Here is a 27,503-nt window from a genome sequence, read left to right on the forward strand (position 1 = left end):
CTTTTTTATATTTCAAGTCTCTCCTTCCTTTCAGCACTGTTACACTTTCTGCTATGGGAGGGTTTGTAGGAGCTGCAGAACTGCCCCCCCACCCCCACCCTCCCAACAGGATGAGAGCGAAATCTGAGAATCGAGCTAATGAGGGGGAAAGTCAATCAGCCTAGAGGGCAATTCCTGCAGAATTCCTTAGTCATCAGCTATGGAGAGCTGTTAGTCAGACCCTGTCACCTTGCAGGTTACAAGAGAGGTAGGAGGGGGAGGGGGAAAGGAAAGCCATGACTCAGCAGATCTCAAAGTCACAGCTGTCCATATAGCAACCCACACCCCCACAAGGTGGTTAGGGAAAGAAGAGGAAAAAGGGAAGTGTGAGTTTTAAACAGCAATCCCTCTTCACAGGGAGCTCTTGAAATTGTAGCTCTGAGGGGGACATAGGGGGTCTCTTAATAACTCTCAGCCCCTTAAGAAGCTACATCTCCCAGAATCCTTTGTGGTAAGCCATGGCTGTTTATCATAGCACTTTAAATGTATGGTGTATATATGGCCTTTCACAGTTTTGTTTCATTTTGTTCTTTTCGAATACTACATCCATTGTCTCCCAAAGCCTAGATCTAAAGACAGCGCTGAGGATCATCAGTGGCAGACATGGCTTTCTCCCCCTCCTCATTTAATCTCCACAACTCTGTGAGGTAGGATAGGCTGAAAGGCAGAGACTGGCTTCCAAGGTCACCAAGTGAACTTCATGGCCAATGGAGGGATTTGAACCCTGGTCTCTCCCAAATCCTAGACCACTCTAACCACCACACCACACTGATTCTCTTTGCAGTATGAACCGGTCATCACAGAGGGGAACGAAGCTATTGTCCACCACATGGAGGTCTTCCAGTGCGCTGCCAATTTCAACACCTTCCCACACTACAATGGGCCCTGCGACTCCAAGATGAAGCCAGAACGCCTGAACTACTGCCGGCATGTGCTTGCTGCCTGGGCAATGGGTGCACAGGTGTGTCAGATTGAGATAGCTGCCCAATACAGGGCTGGGGCAGAAGTTGCTTCCCATTCCATTCTCTTAGTTCAAAGAGAATGGAATGGGAAGCAACTTTTGTCCCAGCCCTGTTTTCCATCAGTTAATGGAAATGAATTCATGCAACTTTCTAGTGACCCCCCACAAAATGGGCATCTTCCACTATTTCCCACGTATTGTGGGATGACCTTTCACTCTGCCTGATAGGCTGCAGCAACAGACACCTTCAGACATCCTGGAAAGAGATCATTGGGGGCTACTAGGGCAGAGCTTTCCAAAATGTGTGTCGGAACACATTAGTGTGTTGGCTGCAATGTGTAGGTATGTCACGTGAATGCTCCCTGTGCTCCTCCTGGGGCTGGAAAGTTTAACCTCCTGTTTGCTAGGAAAACTGAATTACTGTGTCACGAAATGATGCATATCTAAAAACAGTGTCGCCAGCTTGAAACGTTTGGAAAGCTCTGGGCTAGGGCTTTCCCTTTCTGCATTGCAGGTTTCCAAAAGTCGTGAGCTCTGCCTGATACTCCCCCCTTGGGGGTCAGCATCAGAATTGCAATATTGGGGTGGGGGTGGGGGGCATGAGGATGATTACTATCCATCTGGTTAACTCTCCCTCCCCCTGTCCTTCTTATAGGCTTTTTACTACCCAGAGGATGCAGGGCTTGCATTTGGGGGCCCTGGTTCTTCCAGGTTTATGCGGCTGGAAATCCATTACCACAATCCCCTGGAACTCAAAGGTAAACAAAACTCTGGTGGTGGTGGTGTTAAGACTTTTTAGTCACTTGTTATCTAAAAGGTCTACATGTGACTTACATTTGAAACATGAACACCGCCCTGTGATTGTCCGATGAAGGGTTGTATTATTTATTTAATTTATTAAATAAATAATAAGCAATATTATCAAGGATCTGGAATGAGGATAGGGGACCCCTGGCATCACAGAATTACATGTGAAAAGCATCTAGTGGTCTCAATAGACCACAAGCTTCACATGAGTCAGTAGTAGCATGATGCAGCAGCAAAAAAGTGAATGCTATCCTAGGCTGCATCAACAGTAGTGTCTGGATCAAGTGAAGTAACGGTGCCACTCTATTCTGCCTTGGCCAGACCCAACTTGGAGTACTATGTCCAGTTCTAGGTGCCACAATTTAAGAAAGATGCTAGAACACTTGCAGAGGAGGGCAATCAAAATGATAAAGGGTCTGGAAACCAAGCCTCATGAGGAACGGTTGAGGGAGTTGGGCATGTTTAGCCTGGAGAGGAGGAGACTGAGAGGAGATATGATAGCCATCTTCAAATATCTAAAAGATTGTCACATGGAAGGTGGAGCATGCTTGTTTTTCCCTCCTCTGGAGGCTACAACCTGAAACAATGAATTCAAATGACAGGAACTTTCTGGTGGTAATATCGGTTCAGCAGTGGGATGGACTCCCTCAGACTCAGAGGGTGGTGGACTCTCCTTCCTTGGATGTTCTTAAACAGAGGTTGGATTGGCATCTGTTAGGTGTTATTTCACTGTGATTCTTGTATTGCAGGGAGTTGTATTAGATCATTCCTTGACTGGGGGGCGGGGTGGGGCAGGCTGCTTATGCATCCCTCAAACCTCAGAGAAGAGACTTTGTGGCTGCTGTTTCCTCCCCACTCTCCCCCAAATGCCACTTAGCTGCTTGGCTGAGCTTACAAGGCTGAGAATGAAAAGGTGCCTCTGAAAATAATGAGCGAAGGGGCAGCCTCTCCTGCTTCTACCACATTTTGTGACAGCAAGCTGGCTTCAGGGAGGTGTGGGGAGAGGGATATGAAAATGCAAAGTGGCTGCATTTCCATAAACACAAAGTTGCCTGCTCCTTGACTTCCTCTGAGTATTTTTAGAAAGCCCCAGCATCTGTGCTGCTCAACAGTCACAGGGTGTTGGGAAGCAACTCATCTATAAATAATGGGGTTTGGTTCTTTCTGTTGAACCAACACCTCCTTCATTTATTCTTAACCATCTGTTGTGCCCAGTTTGGAGACAGGGACATAAAAGGAGATGGATGTCCTGGCCAAAATCAGATTATCTTCCTTTATGGCTTTAACATGGAGATTGGGAAACTAGCCAGTTTGGGTCTGATCTCGAGAGTCAAAAACCTCTGAAAATTAGTTACTGAGAATTTCAAGTGGTGAGAGTGTTGCTCTTGCACTCAGGTCCTGCTTGGGGTCCCATTGGAGTATCTTGTTTGACTACTGCTGGATAGCACAGTTGGTTGGAGTGTGGTTCTTATAACACCAAGGTCACAGGTTCAATACCCATAAGGGACAGCTGCCTATTCCTGCATTGCCAGGAGTTGGACTAGATGATCCTCAGGGTCCCTTCCAACTCTATGCTTCTGTGAGAACAGGATGCTAAACTAGATGCTTCCCCCTTTTGACCTGGTGCAGCAGCCAGGCTCTTCTCATTTTATTCTTTAACTGTGGGGGAGGTAAACTGTGGGGGAGGCATGAGAACAGCCCAGTCCCAAGATTGGCCAGCAACATGTTCTTCTGATGCTTCTTCCATCATCAGTCCTGCTATGAGAAAAGAATAAGATGCAGTTATGGATTTCCTGCTGGTTCAGAAGGAGCACACACACAATGAGCAGAACATCTGGAGTCAAGATGAGGTCAGAGGGGGCTGATGAGGGGGCATGTATCACAGGACTGCAAGTTCTGAAAGCCTTTCCCCCACCATCCTTCTCCATCTAGTATGCAGTTTGCAGGATGTCAGGTGCCCAGAGGGGCCATTAAACAGCAGTGACATTTCAAGCAAACTCAGAGGGGCCCAAGACAGCAGATTCTACATGGATTGGCTGCTAATTACGGCCCCAGGCAGAGAAAGATCTTACATCACCCACTATGGTGTGTGTGCAGCTCATAATCCCTGAGTTATGAAAGAAGCAGGTTTGTTTATAAGGTGTTCTTAAAGTTAGTGGGTATGGAGTTTGGATTAGTAGTAGTAGTATTTTACAACATATTAGTGACTTCTTTTTTACAAAACAATAAAAAATACCTGCAATAAATAGATAACCCATAACATTAAAAACAAAGGAGAGAAAAATCTAAAACTCATCTATATTTTTGAAAGGCAGGACTGCAACATCCCACTCACTGATGGAAGCCACAGATTAAATAATAACATTTTTAAAGCAACCACAACCAAAACATTCAGGGTATTCCTGAATGATCAAACCTAATCCCAGATCCATATATATATTTTAAAATATATCCATAAGAACATAACATAAAAGCATGAGAATATTTCTGCTGGATTAGGCCAAAGGGGTGCATCTAAGCCCTGTTAGCTCAGAGGCCACATAACCCCCCCAATGGGAAGCCTATAAGCAAGAGCTGAGCTCAACATTACCCTCCCTTCCTACAGTTTCTGGCAACTGGTATTCAGCAGCACTCTGCCTTTAGCGGTAGAGGCAGAGCACAGCCTTTGTGGCTAGCAAGCATTGTTAGTCTTCCATGCGTTTGTCAATTCCTCTTTTAAAGCCATCCAAGCTTATGGCCCTCACCGCCTCTTGTGGGAGTGAGTTCCACAGTTTAACAATGTGATGTGTGAGCTCCATAGCAAGGGTAGAATCATCAGACCATGCCCTGTAAGGCTTAATTTATTTCCAAGATCTGCTGCCTGTACCTATGAAGATGATCATGGAGACAGCCTAGTTCTACACCCAACACTGAAGGCTGTTCTGCAACTCTCGTTAAGATGAGCTTCTTCTTCTTTTCAAACTTTGACAGGTCGCCGTGATTCCTCAGGGATCCGCTTGTATTACACAGCCTCTCTCCGGCCTTACAATGCAGGGATCATGGAGCTGGGCTTGGTCTACACACCGGTGATGGCCATTCCACCAGGCGAAACACATTTCCACCTGACCGGCTACTGCACTGATAAATGCACTCAGCTGGTGAGCAGGGGAATAGCAGTGTGTGTGTGTGTGTGTGTGTGTGTGTGTGTGTGTGTGCGCTATCACCTGGGCGCAGTTTTTTGGGGGGTTGCACCAAGGCGCCCTGCTCCACCTGAGCTGTTGGCTCCTTCTCAGCACCCTCCAGCTGGAGGGTGATTGAGCAGGATGCAACAGGCGTACACTCTGATCCCTGCAAGCCCAGCGCTGCTTTTGCTATGGCACTGCTCACAGGGGCCAGGGCTCATGTCTGTTGCATCCTTCTCAGCCACCACCCCACCCCAAAAGCTGGAGGGCATCAGGAGAAAGACGCAACAAATTACAGGGACTCTTCCTGTAAGCAGTGCTGCTCCAAAAGCATCTCTAGGCTTGCAGGGGCGAGGGAGCAGGCCTGCTCGCCGCACCCCATGAGCCCAGTGTCATTTTTTTGAGAGTCTTGTAAAGTGACATTGGACTTGCGGGGCGCTGGGAGTGTGCCCCGCTTTGAAGCAGTGGGTCGGGGTTGCAGGCAGGGAACACTCCACCGCTGCAGGTGAGTATGTTTACCTTTAGGCAAGCATAGCCAACGAGGCACACAGGGAGCTAGCTGCCTTTTACTGAGTCAGACCAATGGTCCACCGAGCTCAGTAGTGTCTAAGCACACTGGCAGCAGCTCTGTGGGGTTTCAGGCAAGGGGCAATCCCAGGCCTGGGATCTTCTTCTCGCAAAGCACCCACTCTATGACTGAGCTGTGGCCCTGCACCAACAAATAAAGTATGATTCTAGTCCTCATGGTTCTGAATAAAGGGCTGAATTAAATAGGAACAAAGGAAGTTGATCTTGTATAAAGTCAGAGCAACAGTACTTCTACACTGGCCAACAGCAGCTCTCCGGGGTTTTTGGCAGGGGCCTCACTTGGCCCTACTTGACAATGCCATTAGGGGTTGAACTTGGGACCTTCTGCATGCAAAGCAGATGCTCCACCCCTGAGCTATTTCCCTTCCCCAGAATCGTGACCTGTGTCGAAACCAGGGGGGAAACAATGCCAGTTCTTGATATTGTGTAGTGAAACCACTACATGAGACAACTTGCAGTTAGCCCTTTTTTGGTGTTCCACATTGATTTCTGATAACTGAGTAGCCACCTTCCCTTCCACTTGAAAGCATTTGCCATTTGCGATTCAATCCTCTGGGCCACAAATATTTGTGCAACCTGTCTTGCCAGGCACTGCCACCTTCTGGGATCCACATCTTTGCTTCCCAACTTCACACCCACCTGACAGGGAGGAGCGTGGAGACAGTGTTGTCGAGAGAAGGGAGAGAAGAGGAAATTGTCAACATCGACAAGCACTACAGCCCTCACTTCCAGGTACAGCTTTGATAGCCATTATATACAGACTATGTACCTCTCTTGCCCTGACCTAGCCACTGTGATCCACGCAACGGTCACCTCCAGACTTGATTATTGTAACTCACTCTACGTGGGGCCACCCTTGAGACTGACCCAGAAACTCCAGCAGGTGCAGAATGCCACGGTGAGACTCCTTACAAGGTCCTCGCCGTGGGATTACATTCACCTGGTGCTATACCAGCTGCACTGGCGCCCGGTGGAGTACAGGATCAGGTTTAAGGTGCTGCTTTTAACCTTTAAAGCCCTATACGGCCTAGGACCCTCGTACCTATGGGACCGCCTCTCCTGGTATGTCCCATGGAGGACCTTACGGTCTTCAAACAAAAACATCTTGGAGGCCCTGGGCCACAGGGAGATTAGGCTGGCCTCAACCAGAGCCAGGGCTTTTTCAGCTGTGGCCCCGATCTGGTGGAACACTCCGTCACAAGAAACTAGGGCCCTGCGGGACTTGGCATCTTTCTGCAGGGCCTGCAAGACAGAGCTGTTCCACCAGACCTTTGGCCAAGGCACAGCCTGACCACCTCCTTCTGTAATCCTCATAGAACACTAGCCCAATGGTTGCCATTAATTTGATTCTGAATTTCAATTAATTGATTGTGATTTTATGTAAACTGTGTTACATTTACTGTTGTTAGCCGCTCTGAGCCCAGCTTCGGCTGGGGAGGGTGGGATATAAATAAATAAATTATTATTATTATTATTATTATTATTATTATTATTATTATTATTATTGGATGTTCAGCTGTGATTCGTACCTTGCAGGGGGTGGACTAGATGGCGCAATGGGTCCCCTCCCAACTTTACAATTCTATGATTCCAATGCATTTTAAAATAAGCCTAGAGTGCCCTGCAGTTAAGGGACAGAGGTTCTCTACCCTGCCAAGCAATATCTCTCACCCTCAAAGCCTTCCATCACATTTCCCTTCCACCTCAGTTATCCTCTGCTTACCTGTACATCTCTCTACTCCTATCTCCCGCTTTATTTTAGGAGATCCGCATGTTAAAGAAAATTGTGACCGTTTTCCCGGTAAGCACATGTCTAAATGATGTTTTGTTTAATCCTTCGTAGGAGGGGTTTGGGGGGGCACTCTGCCACCTTATTATTCATTAATAATACCCATCAGTCCTAGGGATATGGATGAGGGTAACCCTCTGAGTGATGGGGTAAACTCCAAAGGGCATGCGTACACCAAAAGAGTTTCCCTTTGGGTCAGTCCTTTGGGATGTGACAACAGCTGCTCCAACTGAATGGTTGGTTGTAGATGGGCTTGCCTCTAGGCAAGTGATTTGAGCAGGTGCATGTGGGGGGAAGAGATTTGACCAGGCTTCCAAGCAAGAGATGGAATGCTAGGAACCTCTGTTGTTGCGACAGCATGAGTTGTTGCTGGCATTGGTCTGTCTCAGGAGACAATGGAGTGCACCTCTGGGGTGAAGTCAAACCACTGTGTTAGCAGCACAGAAGTTACTCCCCTGGGCTCCAAAGCTTGGGCAGTGTGAATGGAGGTCCTGGGCTGCTGACACAAGACCACCCTCTCAGCCTGGCTGATGTGGTCCAAAGGAAAGCAGAGCAATACGTTTGGCACCAGCTTGGCTACAGGAGTTGCCAGAAGGAGACGTACAAGACACCATCCTTCAAGACTCCACTCTGTATTTGCATAGAGTTTACTCCTTGACCTTTTATTCTCCTGAAGATATGCCACAAGGCAGTGGAGGTTTAGGATCAGAGTTTTCCTTCTCTCCTACATGGGCTCCCTTCCCAGGTTGGGAAGCCCCACCTGCCCATCACTTCCCTCTACAGTGCATTCAGAAACTGCCTTCTTGACCACTGGGCCTACTATTGGTTTAATCTGCTTAATCTGCTGGAGCCTGTCTTCACAGGCAGGGAGAGTCCCTCACATGCCAGGAGTTTGTGACCCATCTGCTCCCCTCACCTGGTTTAGCAGGCCAGTTGAAGCTGTTCCTGGAGTGTGGCCGCTGTCATATGCTGACAGCTTCTAGGAGCCGCAGGTGAAAGCTAAGTGCAGGGTGGGGACAAAGGTGGACAAATTACCCCTGAAAGATCATGACATGTCTCCTAATCAGAGGAACTGCCCCTTCCCTAACACTCCATGTGCTGCTCATAAGTACATACCCAGTGTGATTGGTGAGTTTGCTGCAATCTTGCTTTTTTATATTCCTTGTTGCTTGTCTTGTATTTATATACTTTTACTGAGTCTCTTTCATATTGATTGGCCCATCAATCTCAGTGTCCTCTGCACTGACTGGCAGCAGCTCTCCAGGGTTTCAGGCAGGGATTCTTGAACATTACGTGAGTGGAGGCACCAGATGGCATGGCGTGGATCCCTGCTACTTTTTCTCTTGCTGCAGAGCCCTGGTGTCACAGATGCACAGGTCCAGCTGGTAATCCCCTGTTGAAAAGCATTAGTGTCCCAAGAGGAAGTGAGGGCAGGTGATGCAGACACCAGCTCTCTGGCGCTTTTCTGTTTATTTCCAGGGTTTTCTCTCGACACAGACTGCCTTTTTGGCTGGGGCTCTCAGCTATCCAAACATGACAAACTGAACAGATATAAGACAAAAAGGGATGAAAATATGCACAGGAAACCCCCTGTATGGGTGAGAATAGGAGACAGGGAAGTGTGATTTAGCTGGAAGAGATAAGGACATAAGAGGAGCCCAGCTGGATCAGGCAAAAAGGCCCTTCTAGCCCAGCATCCTGCTCTCACTTATGTCCATTTACTATAGGACTGCAGAACCCCAAGCCTGGGGCCCAAATGCAACTCTCCAGTCCTTTCTGTCTGACCCTTGCAACTTTCACCAGCCACACCCCTCAACAGCTTGGCTTCACACCCTCCCTGAGTGTTTTTGCACGACTGTAAATATGTCCTTGAACTCTGATAATGCCTCTTGCTTGCCTGGAAGGAGGATTGAGAAAGGAGTTTGTGTGTGTGTGTGTGTGTGTGTGTGTGTGTGTGTGTGTGTGTGTAGAAAGTAACCTACTGCACATGGGTAAAATTCAAATCCATTGACCTGCCCACTTTCACCTCTGTCCCCACTCACCACAGCCATATGACCTCCAAAAAGTTACCCATTAGAGAATGCAGCCCTCAAGCTAAAAAGCTCCCTGCTCCCGATCCAGTTTCAAATATGTGTTTTTCTGCCAACAGGGTGATGTTCTCAGAACCACCTGCATGTACAACACTGAAGACAGGACTAAGGCAACTGTGGTGAGCATCTCTGGATAGGTTCTGGGATACAGTATGGATTTGTGCCACTTGTGAAGATATACAAAAACCCAAAAGCCAAAGGGGTGCTGCCTTCGTTCTCTGTCTAACACTGCATATGACATGCAAAACCAGAACGAAGTTTTCAAAATAAACAGTAGTACAAATTCCAACTCTTAATCTGCATTGTTTATAGACACCCTTTTGCAGAATGTGGATTGCTTGATCCCATAACTTTTTAATATTGTGTTTTGTAACATAGAACACTATGATTTTTGGCCTCCTTCTGAAACTGGGTGAGGGTGTAATGCAAGTGAGACCATGTCTACTTAGAAGGAAGTCCTTTTGGACTGAATGGGGTTTACTCCCAAATGAGTGGATATAGGATCTGAGCCTTGGCCACCAAGGGCATGGAATGAAGGAAAGACTATGGAATATGAGAGTTTGGGTTTGGTGTGCAATGGGACAGGTCTCCCTCATGGGAGGAATCAACAGAGCTGGGTCCCTCCATTCACATCATCTTCTCAATTTCTGCAACCTACAGGGCGGTTTTGGCATTATGGAAGAGATGTGTGTGAACTACATCCACTACTACCCCCAGACGGAGCTGGAGCTGTGTAAGAGCGCCATAGATTTGGGCTACCTCCATCGCTATTTTAATCTAGTAAACAGGTAATTATAATTGCCCTAATGTGAGATCATTAACTGAGGAACAAACTGGCTTGCTGGAGGACTCACCAAAATAGTCTCTGGTAGGGCCACCTTGACCCAAACTGGGCTGATGCAGAGAAAACCCAACCCAGCTTGAATCCAGCCCCAGAATCAATTTGTGGGACAGGGCTAAAGTTTAATTAGGGTTATTTAAAGCCTAATTTAACATACGATCAGCAGGGGACACTCACAGTCCTACCTGTAGATACCATTGGGGATGGAACCTCTTGTATGCAAAGCAGCTGCTCTGCTCTACTGAACTATCACTCTGCCCCTTAAAATAAAGCAAGATTCTAGTCCCCAGAATTCTGAAGGAAGGACTGAGTTTAATAGGAACATAGAAAGCTGCGTTATATTGAATTCAGATCCTCAGTTTTGTCCACTCTGACTGGCAGTGGCTTTTGGGGATTTTAGGCAGGGAGTCTTTTCCCAGCTCCACCTGCAGATTCTAAGTATTGAACCTGGAACCTTCTGCAGGTGCTGTACTACTAAGCTGTTTTTGATGTTATGAGGCTTTGCCTTTTTCTCTTTTTCCCTTCCTGAGACAAGAGTTTTCTTCTTCTGGCAGATTTAACGATGAGGATGTCTGCACATGCCCAGAGACCTCTGTCACAGAGCAATTTGCTTCTGTCCCTTGGAATTCTTTCAACAGAGATGTCCTGAAGTCCCTGTATGACTTTGCCCCGATTTCTATGCATTGTAATAAATCCTCAGCAGTGCTTTTCCCGGTATGTATAGTAATGAGGAACTTTGGGGGAAGCTGGGGGACGTGGACAGAGAAATCAAAGGTGTTTTACCAATTCCTTGGTCTGTGCTGGGTTTCTTTGTCAATGAACACAAGGGCTAATATCTAAGTGAACTATTGGAATTAATGGGTCTCCTCCACGGGTTTATTCAGATCCTGGGCACGTTGCATCAGTTTTCCCAATTGTAAAACCAGCATTTCTGTCCTGTTCTAATGTTCCTTTCATGTGGCAGTACTTGTGGCATTATGAAGCTGTGGCTTTTTTTACCACAGTGGCTTTTTTGGTCTAGCCCAAACCCCTACAATACATGTCATGCTGAATGTCATTCACACCACTGGGTGTGGCATGACATAAAGATGAACATCATTGACAACGCCAATACTCCCCACCCCTTCTGCACCCCTTCTGTTCCCCCACATCTTCCCCTTACAAACAGCAGGATGGAATTGTAATATGGTATAACTGCTTAAAATTTCATCACTTTACTCCCACAATTTTCTGGGTTAAGGGGGTTGCAAATGGATTTTTTTCCCTGGAATCAAATAACATGGAAATGAGTGCTAATCTTCTGCTATATTCTGCCAGATTTCAGGAAGTGGTTTTTACTTAATTTGAAAGCGCAGATATAATGTGCAAATTAATAGTTTGGGGGAATGGAATAAAGCGTTGTTTGAATGTAGCCCACAACTAATGTTGGGCAAGTTGGTCTTGTCCATTAATTTCAATAGGTCTACTCTGAGTAGGGCTAGCATTGGATACAACCCATTGCATTCTTTTTTCATGATGAAGACAAGTGGGACAAGTTCCCCTCCTCCCTGCCAAGTATTATTTTGCCCTGTTTTGCATTGCACGCATATTATTATTCACAACTGTCCAATTTTCTCCCCATTGCATTGCCCATCCAAAGGCACAGGAACGTGTTTCTTGCAGACCTGAATGGCCACAGCACATTGCCTATGCCTGAAGGTCTACAGCTAGCACAACTGGAGACTCCTCTGGAGCAACAGATTTATGCTTTTCATACCAGAAGTGCAAAATTCCATGGGTATTTCTCAGTGACATTGAATATAAAGCACCAAACACACATACATACACGCACCCCAGCTCTCAGGGCATCCCAGGAGAAAAAAATGTGCCTTTTTGACTGTCTATTTTAGACTCTTTCAGCCCAAAGATAGATCTCATAGAAAGTGACAATGAATAATCTTGGCCAGGAGGGACATGTGATGAGCAGCCTTCATCACTGAAGACCTTTGCTTCTGTAGTTGGACTTTAAAAGTAATCACCCAAACTGTTTAAGTCATAAATAGAAGGATTGAATCCATTTTATGAAGGGGAAGTTCTTGGATTTGAAGGACAGTGCAAGGCTAGGGAAACTTTTGTATGATCCACCAAGGCAAGGCCTACTAGGGATGACTCAGAACTCCACATCTGCTGATGCCTGGAATCCATGTGGTCTCTAGGGGCAAGAGGGAGCCTCCACCCAATTCCACATGCAGAATCTTAACTTCAGTCCTGGTGACTCCATTGCATCTGAGGACAGCAGGCTGGTTTAGAAGGTGTAGGTCAAACCATCGGCTTGCCACTGCTTCCTGCACATTGCCACTGCTTCCTGCACATTCCTCCTGAGGCTACTGCCTCACTCTGCTGAATGATAAGACCAGATTTGCATTCTAGAATGGAATCAGGAATCTGTCGCACTGTGAGAAGACCATACTTCTTTCCCTGAGTTTGGCATTGGATGGTTGAACTCACTCCAGAGTTTTGGACCTGTTCTGCTATTCATCCCTCTTTTTTTGGCATCTAGTTCCCAAAAAAGTGGGATAATGAACAAAAGGCTTAGAGTTGAGAGGTCAAGCACATGGCCCTGATTGTGCAGAAAGTTCAGTCCTCACCATAAAACACTTAAAGGACTGGAAGTTAAGAAATGCCTTTGAAAGCAACTATCTTATCAGGACAGAGTTGGGGGAATAACGTCTTCACACAGCACATAGTTAAACTATGGAACTCACTCCCACCGGGAGGCAGTGATGGCCACCAACCTAGATGGCTTTTATAAGACGTTTAGACAAATTAATAGTGAAAGCTATTGATGGCTACAAGCCAGGATGACTAAGCTCTGCCTCCTGAGGCAGCAATGGAAGCAGCAATGCTTCTGAGTACCAGTTGCAGGAAACATGGGGAGACGGCTCTTGTGCTCACAGCCTGTGTATGGGTTTCCCACAGGCATCTGGCTGGCCGCTGTAAGAACAGGATACTAGCTTGAAGCAGCAGGGCTTGCTATATGGAGGTCTACTGTGATAGCAGAACTTCCATAACCAGGGATAGTTTACTTCTGAATGCCAGTTTTAGGAAACCATAAAAAGGGAGGGTTGCTGTTGTGCTCAGGTCCTGCTTGTGGGCTTCCCATAATGGGCATCTGTAGTTGGACACTGTAAGAACAGGATGCTGGACTAGATGAGCCATTGGCCTGATCCAGGAAGCACTTCTTATGTTCTAAACTGTATTGGGGGGGCAACATTAGCTGTAATTAGAGTTGACACTAAACAGCAGCTAAAGGCAACTGACATGGCTAAATCCTTGGAAGATGGATGGCGGCTAACAGATTGAGGTGGAATCCTGACAAGACAGAAGTGCTGTTTCTGGGGTACAGGAGGCGGGCGGGTGTGGAGGACTCTGGAGGACTCTTTGGACCTGAATGGGGTAACTGTGCCCCTGAAGGACCAGGTGCGCAGCCATTCTGGACTCACAGCTGTCCATGGAGGCGCAGGTCAATTCTGTGTCCAGGGCAGCTGTTTATCAGCTCCACCTGGTATGCAGGCTGAGACCCTATCTGCCCACAGACTGTCTCGCCAGAGTGGTGCATGCTCTAGTTATCTCTCGCTTGGACTACTGCAATGTGCTCTACGTGGGGCTACCTTTGAAGGTTACCTGGAAACTACAACTAATCCAGAATGCGGCAGATAGACTGGTGACTGGGAGCGGCCGCCGAGACCATATAACACCGGTCTTGAAAGGCCTACACTGGCTCCCAGTACGTTTCCAAGCATAATTCAAAGTGTTGGTGCTGACCTTTAAAACCCTAAACAGCCTTGGTCCAGTATACCTGAAGGAGCATCTCCACCTCCATCGTTCTGCCCGGACATTGAGGTTCAGCACTGGGGGCCTTCTGGCGGTTCCCTTGCTGCAAGAAGCCAAGTTACAGGGAACCAGGCAGAGGCCCTTCTCGGTAGTCATACCTGCCACGTGGAATGCCCTCCCACCAGATGTCAAAGAGAAAAATAACTACCAAACTTTTAGAAGACATCTGAAGGCAGCCCTGTTTAGGGAAGCTTTTAATGTTTAATAGGTTATTGTATTTTAGTGTTTTGTTGGAAGCCGCCCAGAGTGGCTGAGGAAACCCAGCCAGATGGGCAGGGTATAAATAATAAATTATATTATTATTATTATTATTATTATTATTATTATTATTATTATTATTAAATATACACTTTTAGATACCCAGGAAGGTCACTTATTTCCCCAGGTGAGTTTCTCCTCAAAGATCCTAAAATATCAGAACTACTGCTTTTCAGCAACTTGGGGCAGGTCTTTCAGTATGGCTGCTCCTGTTCTGTAGAACAGCATGAATCTTGTGATGCCACAGGTACATCCTGCTGGCACTTTCCAGAAACGAATGAAGATGTTTTTGTCTGGACAAGCTTTTCCAGCAGGATGAAGTCTCTCTCTTAGGCATTCACAGAATAATAATCATAGAATTGGAAGGGATTCCAAGGGTCATCTAGTCTAACCCCCTGTGATGCAGAAAACTTAGCTAAAGCATCCACCCAACCTCTGCTTAAAAACATCCAATGAGGTCAGAAAGTTCTTCCCAATGTTAAGTCCAAATCTCTTTTGTTGTAACTTGAATCCATTGGTTTGGGTCCTCCCCTCCAGAGCAGGAGAAAAGAAGCTTGGTCTATCCTCCACGTGATAGCCCTTCAAATATTTGAAGATGGCTATTGTATCTCCTTTCAGTTTCCTCTTTTTCAGGCTAAACATTTAGTCTGTTATCATTTTAAACCTCTTGTTCATTGTTGCGGATTTGCACTGTTATTCAAAATATTTCTTAGCAGTTTTTATAGTGTATTTGTAAGTTACTGTGACTTACCGTGAGATGTATGTAAAATAATGATGATGATGATGATGATGATGATGATGATGATGATGATGAAGAAGAAGAAGAAGAAGAAGAAGAAGAAGAAGAATTAATAAACTGCTTCTCTCTCCAGGGTGAATGGGAGAGGCAACCTGTACCGAAGATCACAGAGATACTACAGGAACCAGAGTCAAGCTGCGAGCCCAACCTAGTCCGCCCACCAGTGTCCCCCACTCTAGTTAAACTCAACAAGGTGCCTTTAAAGTGAGAGCTGGACCTAACTTAGGCCTCATCCACACCTTACATTTAAAGCACTGTGATACCACTTTAAACTTCCCCCAAATATTATTTCCCTCCAATAATTCATTAAGGGTACAGAGAACTGTTAGGAGAATGGGGATGGGGTCTGTGTCTCCTAACAGGGCTACAATTCTCAGAGTGGTTTAACAATCAATCCCACTTCACAGCGAACTCTGAGAACTGTAACTCTAACAGCTTTCAACACCCTGAACAAGCTATAGTTCCCATGATTCTTTTTTTTGGGGGGGGGGAATGTTAAGCTGTGATAATACTGCTTGGAATGTATAGTGCAGGTTGGGCTTTTAAGCAGACAGCTGCAATCCTCATAAAGGGATAATGGGAAAAGGAGAATCTCTTTACCACCCCAGGAGGCAGACCTAGAGCCAGGGTTTTTTGAGGTGTGTGGGGGTGTTGAGTGAAGCTCTGTTCAGAAGTTAGAACAAGCCTACAGAGAGCAATATGCTTGGATTTCAATCATAGCAGCTCTGCGGGTGAGCGACGGGACTTTTTCTCAAACAAAAATGAGCCTCACAGATGTATCTTCATAGATGGCCCCATTCTGAGGCACATAACAAGGCCTGACTCCTCTTTGGCTCTGCCCATAAACCAGATCCCACCAGGTGTTCCTCTGACCCACCCCAAGTTCTGCTCCAAAGCTCAAAAGAGGAAGTCTTTTAAAATAATAATCAAATTGAGTGGGAGTGTCAAAACACAGAAAATGAGCCTAATGCCCTCTGTGTTGAGGAATGATTGGTCTGTGGACCTGAGCTGATGTGATGGAGGAACACGGACCATCTGTGTGTGTTTTTCACCCACAAACCCGTTAATAGTTACAACTCAACTTGCAACATTTATAAATAAACGTAATTGCAAATATCACACCAAGCCTGCTGCAATGTGTATGTCCACTCTTTTCTCCTTGATGGACAAACCTCACAGTCTATGGAAGGAACACAAAGATATTAATCATCATTGTTTATTTGTGTATTTGAAGACCAGGAGACTGCATCTGCAAAAGTGGTGTTATAGTTGGCTTGCCACTTCTAACTCCATGGTTTGCTTGAGAGCCCTGCTTGCCTTATTCCTTCTGAATATCGGTTTCTGGAAACCACAGGAGAGAATGTTCTTGTGCTCATTCCCACTGGGGCATCCGGTTGGCCACTCTCTGAGAACAGGAAGTTGGAGTAGATGGACTGTTGGCCTCATCCAGGAGGGCTTTTCTTATATTTTTAGTTCAGTGGCCCTGCTTGTGGGCTTCCCCTAATGGACATCTGGTTGGACACTGCAAGAACAAGATGCTGGACTAGATGGGCCTTTGGCCTGATCCTGCAAGGTTCTTCTTCTTTTTGCCAATTATTTTTATTGATTTTCCATTAATTTCAACGAATTGGCACCAAATTAATAGAAATTTAAAAGCTGACTTCCCCCATGTTCCTTCTTTTTCCCTCCCTCCATTGCTGCTCCAAATACATTAGCTTTCCAAACTTTCATTTCAATATTCAATAAACGTAATTATATGCAGGGTTCTTCTTCTCCTCCTTCTCTCCATTTTCTCACCATAATTACCCTGTGAGTTGGATTTGCCAAGAGAGAGCACTTGACCCAAGCTCCCCCACCAGCTTTCACCCTTAAGTAGGGATTTGAACCCTGGCCTCCTGGGTCCTAGTCCAAGACTCTTTAACCACTTCACCACACTGGCTCCTAAAGCGTATTTATCTCTAGCTTCTAGACAGGGCATTCCACCTGCCTCTTCTAGGCTGCCACCTGACAGTGAGAAGCCTTCAGATCATTAAGAAAGTCTGCTACTTTCATCCCAAGAACTGCTTTTATTTGTAAGCAAATTTAATCAGTTTGGCTGCATCCCCAAGCTGCCACTGAATTCAGCGGGCCTTCTGAGCATGCAAGGTTAGGATCACACTGTTAAAAGCCATTAAGTGACCCAACTCTGATTTCTTGGACAGGACAGGGGCTGGATGGTTGTGTTGAAATCAAGAAAGTAGCGCACCGATTTGTGTCCAGTTGTCAATAGAAATTGCAATATGTCCCAGAAGGCGTTCAGCATCTCAGCCGAAAAGGAAGTTCATGCTAAGATTGACAGGAGTAGTGGATGCTGAAGAGAAATCATAGGGGCAGTAGAGGCTGAAACTGGTAGTGGGGAACGCAGGGCGCCCGAGCTATAGGTGGAGCCAGAGCCAGTGACAGGCAGGGCCAACTAATTCCAGTGTTGTCCCCATCCTCCTACCAGCTGACTTCTACAAAGGGCAACACTGAGACTAAGGAGGAGGAGGAGGAGGAAGCTGACAGGCAATGCCATTCCCTAGGCTTCTCATATGTAGGAAAGAAGGCATATAGGAGCTAGCTGAAGACAGAGTGGGGTTGGTGGGGCATTGCCCTAATGGACCAGCCTCCACTGCATGGGGTAGAGTGGGGTGGGGGGGAAGGAACATGATCAGATTGTCCACCATGATCTGCTACAGAGCTTCTTCTTGAGGCATTTCACTGGCCACTACCAATTAATTGGTGGAGGTCACTTCCACATTGATCTGGTCCAGCAGGGCTCTTCAAGTTTTCCTTGGGTCCTAAGCTCTGTGGAATTTTGCTGAGTCATCAAGACCCTGAAGATTTTGTCCCATGCCCCAGCCAGCTTATAGTCTAGTCATAGTCCAGTCCTTTGTCCATCCATCTCAGTAGATCCCTTTCACTCTCTTGTTCTCTGGATCAAAGGGTGTCCTAGTGTGTGCTTTAGCTGTGTAAGGGACCCCCATCCTTTCCAAGGTGTATTCACCGCTTTTCACAAAGTCCAGGGAGACCTGAAGATGAGACAAAGCCATGTAGATATAAGTATTAGATATGTTCCCACCACAAGGGTTTCGTTTAATTTTCCTCCTTGTTCTTCTTACGGCTGCTATTAACATGCAAATGAGACTGGGATTATCATGCCAAGTGGGAAAGAGCAACCCCACATGTCAAACATCTGCTTAATGAGCAATGCATTCTGCAGGGCACATTTGGTGATCAGACCACTCAGCAGAACATGACCTGCCTGCCACAATAGCAGCAGCAGCAGCAGCACTGTTTCCCAGCATGGGGGCCCCTTCCACTGCTTTAATTGGGGGTTCACAGTGCCTGAACTAAAGGTTTTTTGGAGGTGAGGTGCCCTTCTGAACACATCAATTCAAGGATACTGTTATGTGGGTAGCAAGCAATGTGAAGAAAACACTGGAGGTGGTTGAAAGGAAAGTTCAGTAAACAAACAGCAAAACACTGCATCAAAATTGCTGTTCTGGAATATAGAAAGCTGCCTTCTATAGTCAGTCCATCTCACTTAGTACTGCCTGCACTGACCGGCAATGGCTCTCCAGGGGTTTCAGATGGGAGTTGCTGGAGATTGAACCTGCACTCTGCTGCTGCAATTCATTTTTCTTTAGAAAAGCAAAATTCCAGTCCCGTGGTTCCGAAAGCAGAGGCTGAATTAAACAGATACATTGAAGGCTGCCTCTCACTGAGTCAGATATTTGGTCCATCTACCTCAGTACTGTCTATACTGACTGGCAGTGACTTGCTAAGGTTTTGGAAAGGTAGTCTCTTCCAGCCCTACCTGGAGATGCTGGGGACTGAATCTTTTGCATTCGAAGCAGATGTTCTCCCAGTGAGATACAGCCCCTGTCCTAAGGCACACAGGCCAACACAGCTTCATCAATAAAAAGTCAACGTATCAAGTAAAAACTCCATAATTGGTCAATGACCCTAAATCCACAGCAGGGAACAGCTGAATGTCACAGTGCACCCAAGGAAACCTTATCATCATCTCATTTCGTGACAGCACAGTGTTCCCATCTCAACCTCTTGCACGTGCACACAAAAGCCCTCGTCCCTTGTGGCTTGTCCATCTGGTCCAAAACAAACTGTCAAGAGATTTCAGCTTCACCAACAATTCCTCCCCTCCCCAACACACACACACACCGCCCCTCCCTCCCTTCCTTTGATGTCAAGCTTCCCCCCCCACTTTTCGCTTAAGGCTCCTCTGCTGCATTACTAGATGCCAGCAAAAGGGAGAAGGGAAGAGGCTTAAGGCATAGGCAAGGCAAAGTCATTAAATTGCTGGAAATCATGTCCACAGTCACAGGTGTATCTCCTTCTTGGATTGGGGAAAAGGTGGGCAGGCAGGCAGGGGCTGCTAAAGAACTTTGGGGCTGTGGGCTACTGCCCCTCCATAATTATTCATTTTAAAAGTATTTCAACTAGTTACCCTACAGCTCTCTCAACAGCTCAGGGTCAGCTCATGATGAGATTTAAAATAGGAAAGAAACAAGATATGAATAATACACAAGAACAGCCACAAACCAATTCATCAGAGAGGGCTGCACACCACCCGGTTCTCACCCTGGCTTGACCCATGGTCCCGATCTGGGGTTTCATTGTTGTGTCAACCCAGGTAATAATTCTAATTAATTAACCAATTAATCAAACAACTGCCCCCCCAAAAGAAACCTGATGCAGTTTCATTGGTGCTAACTCATGGAACCTCCCTGTACTGTTTTGTGTAGGTTTTTTAAAGGCAGGAACAGAAAGCCTGCATTTTCAAGTATAATTTGCACTCCTAGCACCAAATACAGAATTGCCCGCTCATCCCAATGCAACTTGGAGATGTTCTGCTTCCAAGACTCACCGGTCCACCATCAGGATCCCGGATGTAGCCGTAAGCTATTGTCTTGTTGATAGCATGTCCAAAGTCCGCCCTACGAATGTGCCCAACAGCTTTGCCATTCCTGAAGATGGCCTCCAAACCAAACATTGGCACTTTTCTGGAGAGAGCAGAGAAAGCCATTAGGTAGAAAGGCATCAGGTATGATGCAAGCTTATGGCAGAGGGCAAATCATGTCAGAAACTTGCCTTGCTGCAAATTCAGGAACTGAGGAGAGAGACTAGAGCATCGAATAAACAAACAGTTGCAAGTATCCAACACAAGATCCTCTCCCAACTTTATCATTTCCCAATTTCACAAAGTAATGTGTCAAAAGGTTGGATGCAATTCAGGGGCACGTTTCGAAATATTTGCTTCGGTATTTCAAGTGCTGCTGGCATCTCCTGTTCCTTTTAGAAGGCTTCGGATATGAGATCTGTCAGCTGTCAGAAACAGTCAGTGCTAAAAAGTGCTGCACACTAGCCATCAAACTTGTTCAGAAATTAAAATACCCATGGTGCACCCACTTCTAAAGGAAGGTAATTGCTAAACTACATGAAACGTGAACCATCAAAAACATCCAGTCCTTCAACACCAGCAGAGTCACACACAGTATGTTGCCCAGGAATTCTAAGAAATGCAAAAGTCAGTGCATTTTTTAAATCAGTGATTAAAATTAGGGCAGTTTTGAAAGGTTTGGTCTGCCATCTTGACTCAAAATGGCATCCAATTGGATCCAAATATAGATAAAAACTGGTTCAGGAACCATTGTGCAAAATTTGGTTAAAATCAGGGTAGTTTTGAAAGATTCCGTCCATCATTTTGATTCAAAATAATGTCCATTTGTACCCAATCACAGGTGAAAACCTGGTTTTCAATATTATGAACTATCAAGCAAAACTTGGGAGGGGGGGTTCTGTGAATAGGTTTTGCTTAAAGTAGATCCATTACAAATCAGTGGAGCTAAGTTAAAAATGTGCATCAGCTTCAATGGGTTTACTCTGAGTAGGACTAACATGGACTAGCCTGTTGCAGATCTGATTCCAATTATAGGATACCTAATAGAAGTTGCAGTTCTAGATTCAGGTGGGTAGCCATGTTGGTCTGATGCAGATGAAATAAATAAATAAAAATAAAAAAAATTCTCCAGTAGCACCTTAGAGACCAACTAAGTTTTTTCTGGGTATAAGCTTTCGTGTGCATGCACACTTCTTCAAGATAGGAAGTAGCAGTTGTTTTGCAAAGATCTGGAGAAGTTTTGACATCGACATCTGCAGAGGGCAATGGAGGAGGCTGACTTAGATTGATCCATCTCAGTATTGTCAACACTGACTCTTCAAGGTTGCAGGAAGGGACATTCCCAGCTATGCCTGGAGATGGTGTGGAGTCCACACTTCTGCCTGGAGAGCCATGTGCTCTACTAGCTGAGTGACAGGCCTTGTCCTTTTGCAAATTAGAGAGGCCGGAAGGCCAACTTGAGAGTCTGATCAGAAATGCTGAGCTAGATGCCATCAGATAGATGCAACTGCCTACCAGTGGGTACTCACTCATCAGTGGTGAAGCAGACGAGGCGGCGGAATATTCCAGCTGCTTTCTGAGCCTCAATGGCTTCCCTCCCGAGGAACGGGGTGTGAGTTTTGAGCTTGCATGTGAAAGCCAGGCCAGCTTCTAGGGGAGTATCATCAGGACGGAGGTCTGCATGCCAGTGCCTATAGCCTGAGAAGAAACACAACAACCACAGACAAACCACATAGAGATGACTCCCTGGCAGTGGGAGGTAAATTACCTCCACCCAGATCAACTCAGAAAGTGCCCAGTTTTTTGACATGCTCCCTCAGATAATCCTTATAGGACAATCAGGTTTCATCCAAACCCATTTTGAGAGACATTGGGCTTCATCCAAGCCTATTCTGAGAGAGACAACTTCCTACCAGCCCACCAAATCCATGTTTCCAGCACCTAACCTACTCATAGGAAAAGCATGTCACAAATGTTACATAACAATTACAACTACTACAACTACTAATATTAAATAGCAACAATAATAAAATATGGGGGGTGGGGCATGTAATCGATCACATGTTGTGGTGCATGTACATCATTTGAATGGCAATGCCCATCAATTTAGAGGGGCCCAGCCCCCTCAAATATTGAGGAAGCTGAATACCCCTAAGCCACTAGGAGTTGGCTCCTATGATAATAATAGTATTCCCAAGATAGGAAGGACAATTTCAGTGATCTAGAACCACCAGAAGCTGCTATTTATCAAGTCAGACCAATATCTAGCTCAGGAAGGAGCTTTTCCCAGGCAAATGGGGATTGAACTTGGGACATTCTGCATGCACAGCATGTGCTCTACCACTGAGCTATGACCCTTCCCCTAAGAGCTATGGCATCTCTGTGATCATAAGTAGCCTGAGAAATGGGGAAATAATCAATCAAGTCTGGGAAACAGGAATGGAATGTAGCCTCCATTATGACTGTCGGCTTTTGGCGTGCACACAGAGAGAGATTCAGACACAGCTGCCAGTAGAGTTTGAATCAAAGCAGTTGTTGAGAAGGCTTAGCCTGATCTAAAATGGCAACACGCAAATAATGTTCAGAGGGGAAATCTGATTATCCAGTTATTATCCAGGTCTGGGTTTCAGTGGCATCTTCACTCCATGACCACAACTAGTCAGGAATTCCAGCAGGATTTCAAGACAAACTGAAAACATTAAAGCAGGGGTGGAGAAACCTGTGGCCCTTCAGATGTTTGAGGACTCCAACCCTCATCAGATCCAGCATGGCCAACTGTCAGAGATGGTGATGGGAGCTGAAGTGCAACAATGTCTAGAGGGCATCATGTTGTCTACCTTTGCTTCAGAGGGAACCTGTGTGCCTTCAGATGCAGATGGACTGAGTATGGCCAATGGTCATGGATTATAAGGGCTGCCTAAAATCTAGAGGGTCACAGGTTCCCCCTCCATGGAACCAAGAGGTCCCAGGTTCATCAATCCTTGGGATCTCCTGGAAGGGCTTGGAAAGCATGGATAGTCAGTATTAGCTGGCCTTTCCCATTCTGCTGCCATCTAGATGTTAATGATTTTCAAAATCCCATCAGTCCCAACCAGCAAAGCTAATAGGCAGGAATGATAAGAGGGCATTGAGAGGGCAGTGCAGGATCCCCAATATCTGAGCTAGATAGAAGTCTGTCTCCAGGCCATCACTGCAGATAGAAGCAAGGACTGTCCAAATACCTTTTTCAATGCTGAGAGAGTCGATGGCCCTGTAGCCAGCATTGATGATGCCATGCCTGGCGCCAGCCTTCATAATTGACCGGTAGACCCTCACGCAGTGCTCCTTGGGGACATGAAGCTCCCAACCCATCTCTCCCACAAATGACAGTCTCATGGCACGGACCTGAGAAGGAAGAACATAGGAACTTAAAGAGGAACTTGGATGCTGGATAAGGTCAGTGGCCCATCTACCTCAGCACCATGTTCTCACAATGGTAATGTTGTTTTCCCATCCTTGCCTTAGTTTTGAAGTGGCCGGGGACCCTTGGGAATGGCTTTTCATTTATTCCAAATATCACCTCACCAGCAGCCTGACCCTCTCTGCAGCCTCACTGGGTGCCAGCATATCATTTAAAGCCTGGGGAAGATGTCAGGAAGTTAATTCATCCCACAGGGCAGCCAGGGAGTCTGTGGAGTGCTGGAGATATGTTTACAAGAAATAGAGATAGAGAGATAGAGAGATAGAGAGATAGAGAGATAGAGAGGAAGGAAGGAAGGAAGGAAGGAAGGAAGGAAGGAAGGAAGGAAGGAAGGAAGGAAGGAAGGAAGGAAGGAAGGAAGGAAGGAAAGACATAAGGACATGCCACCCTTGGCCAGCACCCCATGCCTAATGGGAGAATCTGTCCTGTGTCTCAACTTGGGTTTTTATTCAGTGTGTCATGCTCTTCACCCCTTTCGCCCATCTACAGTCATATTTTTTTGTTCTAACTTTGTGACAGTTGGCCTACTGGTGCTAGAGACAGGAGATGGCGTGTCACCAGAGCAACTGAGTTAATACAACGGGACACCTCACAGTTGTTTTTCTCCTTCGCTCCTTGCTCTTCTGGTCCTCTGAATTTCCCCACGGGATGTATTTTAAAATAGCAGATTTATTTCCTATCCTTGAGTCCCATCAAACCCCTGGAAGGGAATGAGGCACTGACAATTACACCAGCACAATGGGGGCCTGTCAGCAGCATGACGAGCCCCCCACTCCCCGACCACCCGGAGGAATGGAGCCGTCAGCCCTGCTGATTTCCAAGCCTTCCTCCGGAGATGATCATTTAACACGACACGTTGCATTAATCTAGATTAGCCAGATGAAATATTCATGGGCTCCTAAGCGGAGGATAGCTGTTCAAATCCGTTTATTAAGGACAGGGAACAAAGTGAGACATGGAAGGAAGTGTCAAGTTATCAGCTTTGATTGGCCATGTGGAGAGTCCCTCAGCTGTCAGAGAATATAAGAAGGGCCTGGCTGCTGGATCAGGCCAATGGCCCATTCGTCCAGAATCCAGTTCTTACAGTGGCCAACCAGATGCCTCTTCTGAAAAGCCCTCAACCAGGACCCCACCACCTGGCATCTAAAGGTAGACTTTCTCTGGGCATAGAGGTCCTACTATCACAATAGATCAATCAGGACAGAGGGTCAGCTGTTCTGCTACAGTGGACAACCAGATACCCCAGTTGGAAACCTGTAAGCAGGACCAGAGCACAAAAGCAACTCTCCAAAAGCAACTGGCATTCAGAGGCAAAGAGGTAGAAACATTTATGAGGGACCATGGTCAGTTATCACCAGCTTCAGCCAAAAGGATCTTGGGTCATAAGGGTCTCTGGGAGAGCTCCTGCCAGTCAGATCCAGCAACACTAGTCTATGCAAGCTCAAGAAGCTGGTGGCAGCTTCCTGCATCTATCCTGACAGCAGCCCCCCAAGCCACATGCTTTCCAATCACTCTTCAGCTCTGTGGCATGTGGCAAAATAACTGCAGTTTCTCCTCTCCTAGCCCTGCTTTCTGAGCTTAACCTCTGAAAATTTAAAGAAAGGGTTAATTCTTTTCCAGCTTCCCACCCACCTACAAAAAGCTCTGAACATTCACACCCCTCCTGATTAGATTGTCAACCTTCAGAAATGCTTTGCTGTGCCACTGAGAGTGTGACAGCTCCCAGCCAAGGCTCTATTGTCAGGGGAGCTCAAAATAAACCCACAATCCGCTTTCAGTTTCCCACCCCATGGCTGCTGAGGGAGTTGCTCTTTTGAGCAGAGAATTCTACTCTAGTAGCTTTTCATTTTAGACATGTCTTTTGAGAATTAACCCCCACTCCTCGTTTGTCTTTTTTAAGCCCACCAACTTCAGCGTCTCTCTTTGCTAGGCTTTAGCCTGTTCCCCGTCCAATTCCTGGCCATGTTTTAAAAAGGCAGGAAGAAATTCAACAGGGGTAGCTCTGCTTATGGCTCTATATCCATCCTGATAAAAGAACAAACAAACAAATCACACCACTTAATTCTGTTCAAGGCAAATCCTCTGCCAGAGGACAATTATTTTGCCAGCTATAAGGCAATGGAACAGAGAGAAGTGCCTAATACCAAGTTAGATCTGTGGTCCAGCCAGCTCTATATTGTCCGCACTAATTAGCAGTGGCTCTCCAGGGTTTCAGGCAAGAGTCCTCCCCAGTCCTACCTGGAGATGCTGGGGTTTGAACCTGCGGTCTTCTACATGCAAGGCAGATCATCTACCAATGAGCTATGATCCTTCCCACTGTATACAGAGGATGAGGATAAGGAAAAGGGAGTCTCTCTCTATTGCATTTTTAAATGACTGCAATCCACACGCTAGGACCTTATGGTGCAGGTTGGGTTATGAAATCATAATAATAATAACAGGAATACAAGAATGGGGAATTTTCAGTGGTGGCTCCCTACTTATGGAATGCTTGGGGAGGTTCATCTGGCATCCAAATATATGCAATGATTGTGCCAAGTAAAAACATTCCAATTTCATCAGACCTTTGCCTTTTTGCACAGGTGGGATGTTTTAATGTAGTTTTTTAAAAAGAATTATCATTTAACTTATTTGTTTTTTATGTAAACGTATGCATGTTTTTTGTTTTTGCATAAAATATCGTAAGTTGCTTCGAGTTGCCGTGGCAAAAAAGCAAATCCACACTGAGATCCCTACCGTGCAGCCTGCAGCTTTCACCAGTTTGTGAGTGGAGAAAGGGAAGGCTTCATTGCTGAGGTCCGTCTCCAGGACTTCCTGCAAGACAGCGCGGCTGTGAGGAAGGAGAGGAACCCTGGTGAGAAGAAGATGGCGACCAACTGCCAGGAATAACACACACACCCCCTTCCAACATTCCCCACAGCCCATGACATGTTGCTGCCTGAGGCAAATGACAAGCTGACACCTCCTCACATTCCACACCCCAAATGCAAAGCAACTACCAAGGGCCTTCAAATTTCTTCCACTTTGGCTAATGATCCATCTCACTGTCTGCTGGGAAGGTGCCTTCCATGTACTCTTTTTGGTGCCTGCTGAAAGCATTCTTGCTTAGACAAGCCTATCTAGATGTTCAGAATGTGGATGTGTGTTTTAATATATATTTTTAGTTTGTCGCTGATTTTCATTTTTTAATGTTGTTTTAAATGGTTTTACTAATAATTTTTTTGTTTCATTCTCTTTTTAAACTTTTGGGGGGTATCTCTTTTACAGTCAGGTGCTGTGCAAATTAAATTAAATTAAATTAAATGAGTAAGCAAATGTTAAAATTACATGAGCCAACTCCAGCAAAATCCATAGAATGCTACATACATACATCAGTCACGTATAAGAAGGAAAACTGAGCGGGGACTGTTGCTACCAAAGGGTTAAGAGGTAGCAAGATGCTCTAATCACTGAGCAGCTGGAAGTCATTAAGCTTCCAGGAATGTGAGTTTGTACAAATAGTCAGTTCACTTGTGTGTTTGTCCCTTTTGGGCGTGTTTGCTGATATGTGTGGTTGTTACCAGGGGTTGTTTTTTTTGTAAATAATGTCAAATAACTGGATCATGGAATGCCTTGCCAAGGCTTCAATTCTATATGACGTAGCCTATCCATAAGTAAGCATGAGAAGCTGGAGGTCTGACACTGACATCACTTCTATTTGCATAGTTGATACAGGGGGCCATCCCTTGCCAGTATGATTATGTTTAGTTTGGCCTCTTACACTTTTGCTTTATGTTAGATGTTAGGAAACAGCCAGATCCCATAAGAGCCCACTGGATCAAGCTGATGTCCCATCTAGTCTGTTCTCCACTGACCAAAGAGATGCCCCAATGAGAAACTAGCAAGCAAGACCTGA

The 27,503-nt window shown here is 46.0% G+C and overlaps 2 protein-coding genes across 4 annotated transcripts in view; one reads left to right on the top strand and one right to left on the bottom strand.

The window, feature by feature from the left end:
- Positions 1 to 16,325, top strand: part of DBH (dopamine beta-hydroxylase) — a 35,136-nt gene extending 18,811 nt beyond the window's left edge. For all 3 annotated transcript variants that reach the window (XM_081897834.1, XM_081897833.1, XM_081897832.1), the window contains 9 exons: positions 824 to 1,000; positions 1,656 to 1,758; positions 4,778 to 4,944; positions 6,145 to 6,288; positions 7,319 to 7,357; positions 9,495 to 9,554; positions 10,096 to 10,223; positions 10,831 to 10,990; positions 15,280 to 16,325. In XM_081897834.1, coding sequence (XP_081753960.1) covers positions 824 to 1,000; positions 1,656 to 1,758; positions 4,778 to 4,944; positions 6,145 to 6,288; positions 7,319 to 7,357; positions 9,495 to 9,554; positions 10,096 to 10,223; positions 10,831 to 10,990; positions 15,280 to 15,414 — 1,113 coding nt within the window. In that variant the 3' untranslated portion in view covers positions 15,415 to 16,325. The remainder of the gene's footprint in view (positions 1 to 823; positions 1,001 to 1,655; positions 1,759 to 4,777; positions 4,945 to 6,144; positions 6,289 to 7,318; positions 7,358 to 9,494; positions 9,555 to 10,095; positions 10,224 to 10,830; positions 10,991 to 15,279) is intronic.
- Positions 16,326 to 16,408: 83 nt separating this feature from the next.
- The window catches only part of SARDH (sarcosine dehydrogenase), a 48,689-nt gene continuing 37,594 nt past the window's right edge, over positions 16,409 to 27,503 (bottom strand). Inside the window, exons 18-22 of the mRNA XM_081897795.1 lie at positions 26,345 to 26,438; positions 23,370 to 23,532; positions 21,678 to 21,846; positions 20,116 to 20,251; positions 16,409 to 18,256 (exon numbers count right to left, since the gene is read on the bottom strand). Of these exons, the coding sequence (XP_081753921.1) occupies positions 18,131 to 18,256; positions 20,116 to 20,251; positions 21,678 to 21,846; positions 23,370 to 23,532; positions 26,345 to 26,438 (688 nt within the window). The 3' untranslated portion in view covers positions 16,409 to 18,130. The remainder of the gene's footprint in view (positions 18,257 to 20,115; positions 20,252 to 21,677; positions 21,847 to 23,369; positions 23,533 to 26,344; positions 26,439 to 27,503) is intronic.

The sequence above is a fragment of the Podarcis melisellensis genome (assembly GCF_964234715.1).
Source record: "Podarcis melisellensis genome assembly, chromosome: Z".
NCBI classification, from domain to species: Eukaryota; Metazoa; Chordata; class Lepidosauria; order Squamata; family Lacertidae; genus Podarcis; species Podarcis melisellensis.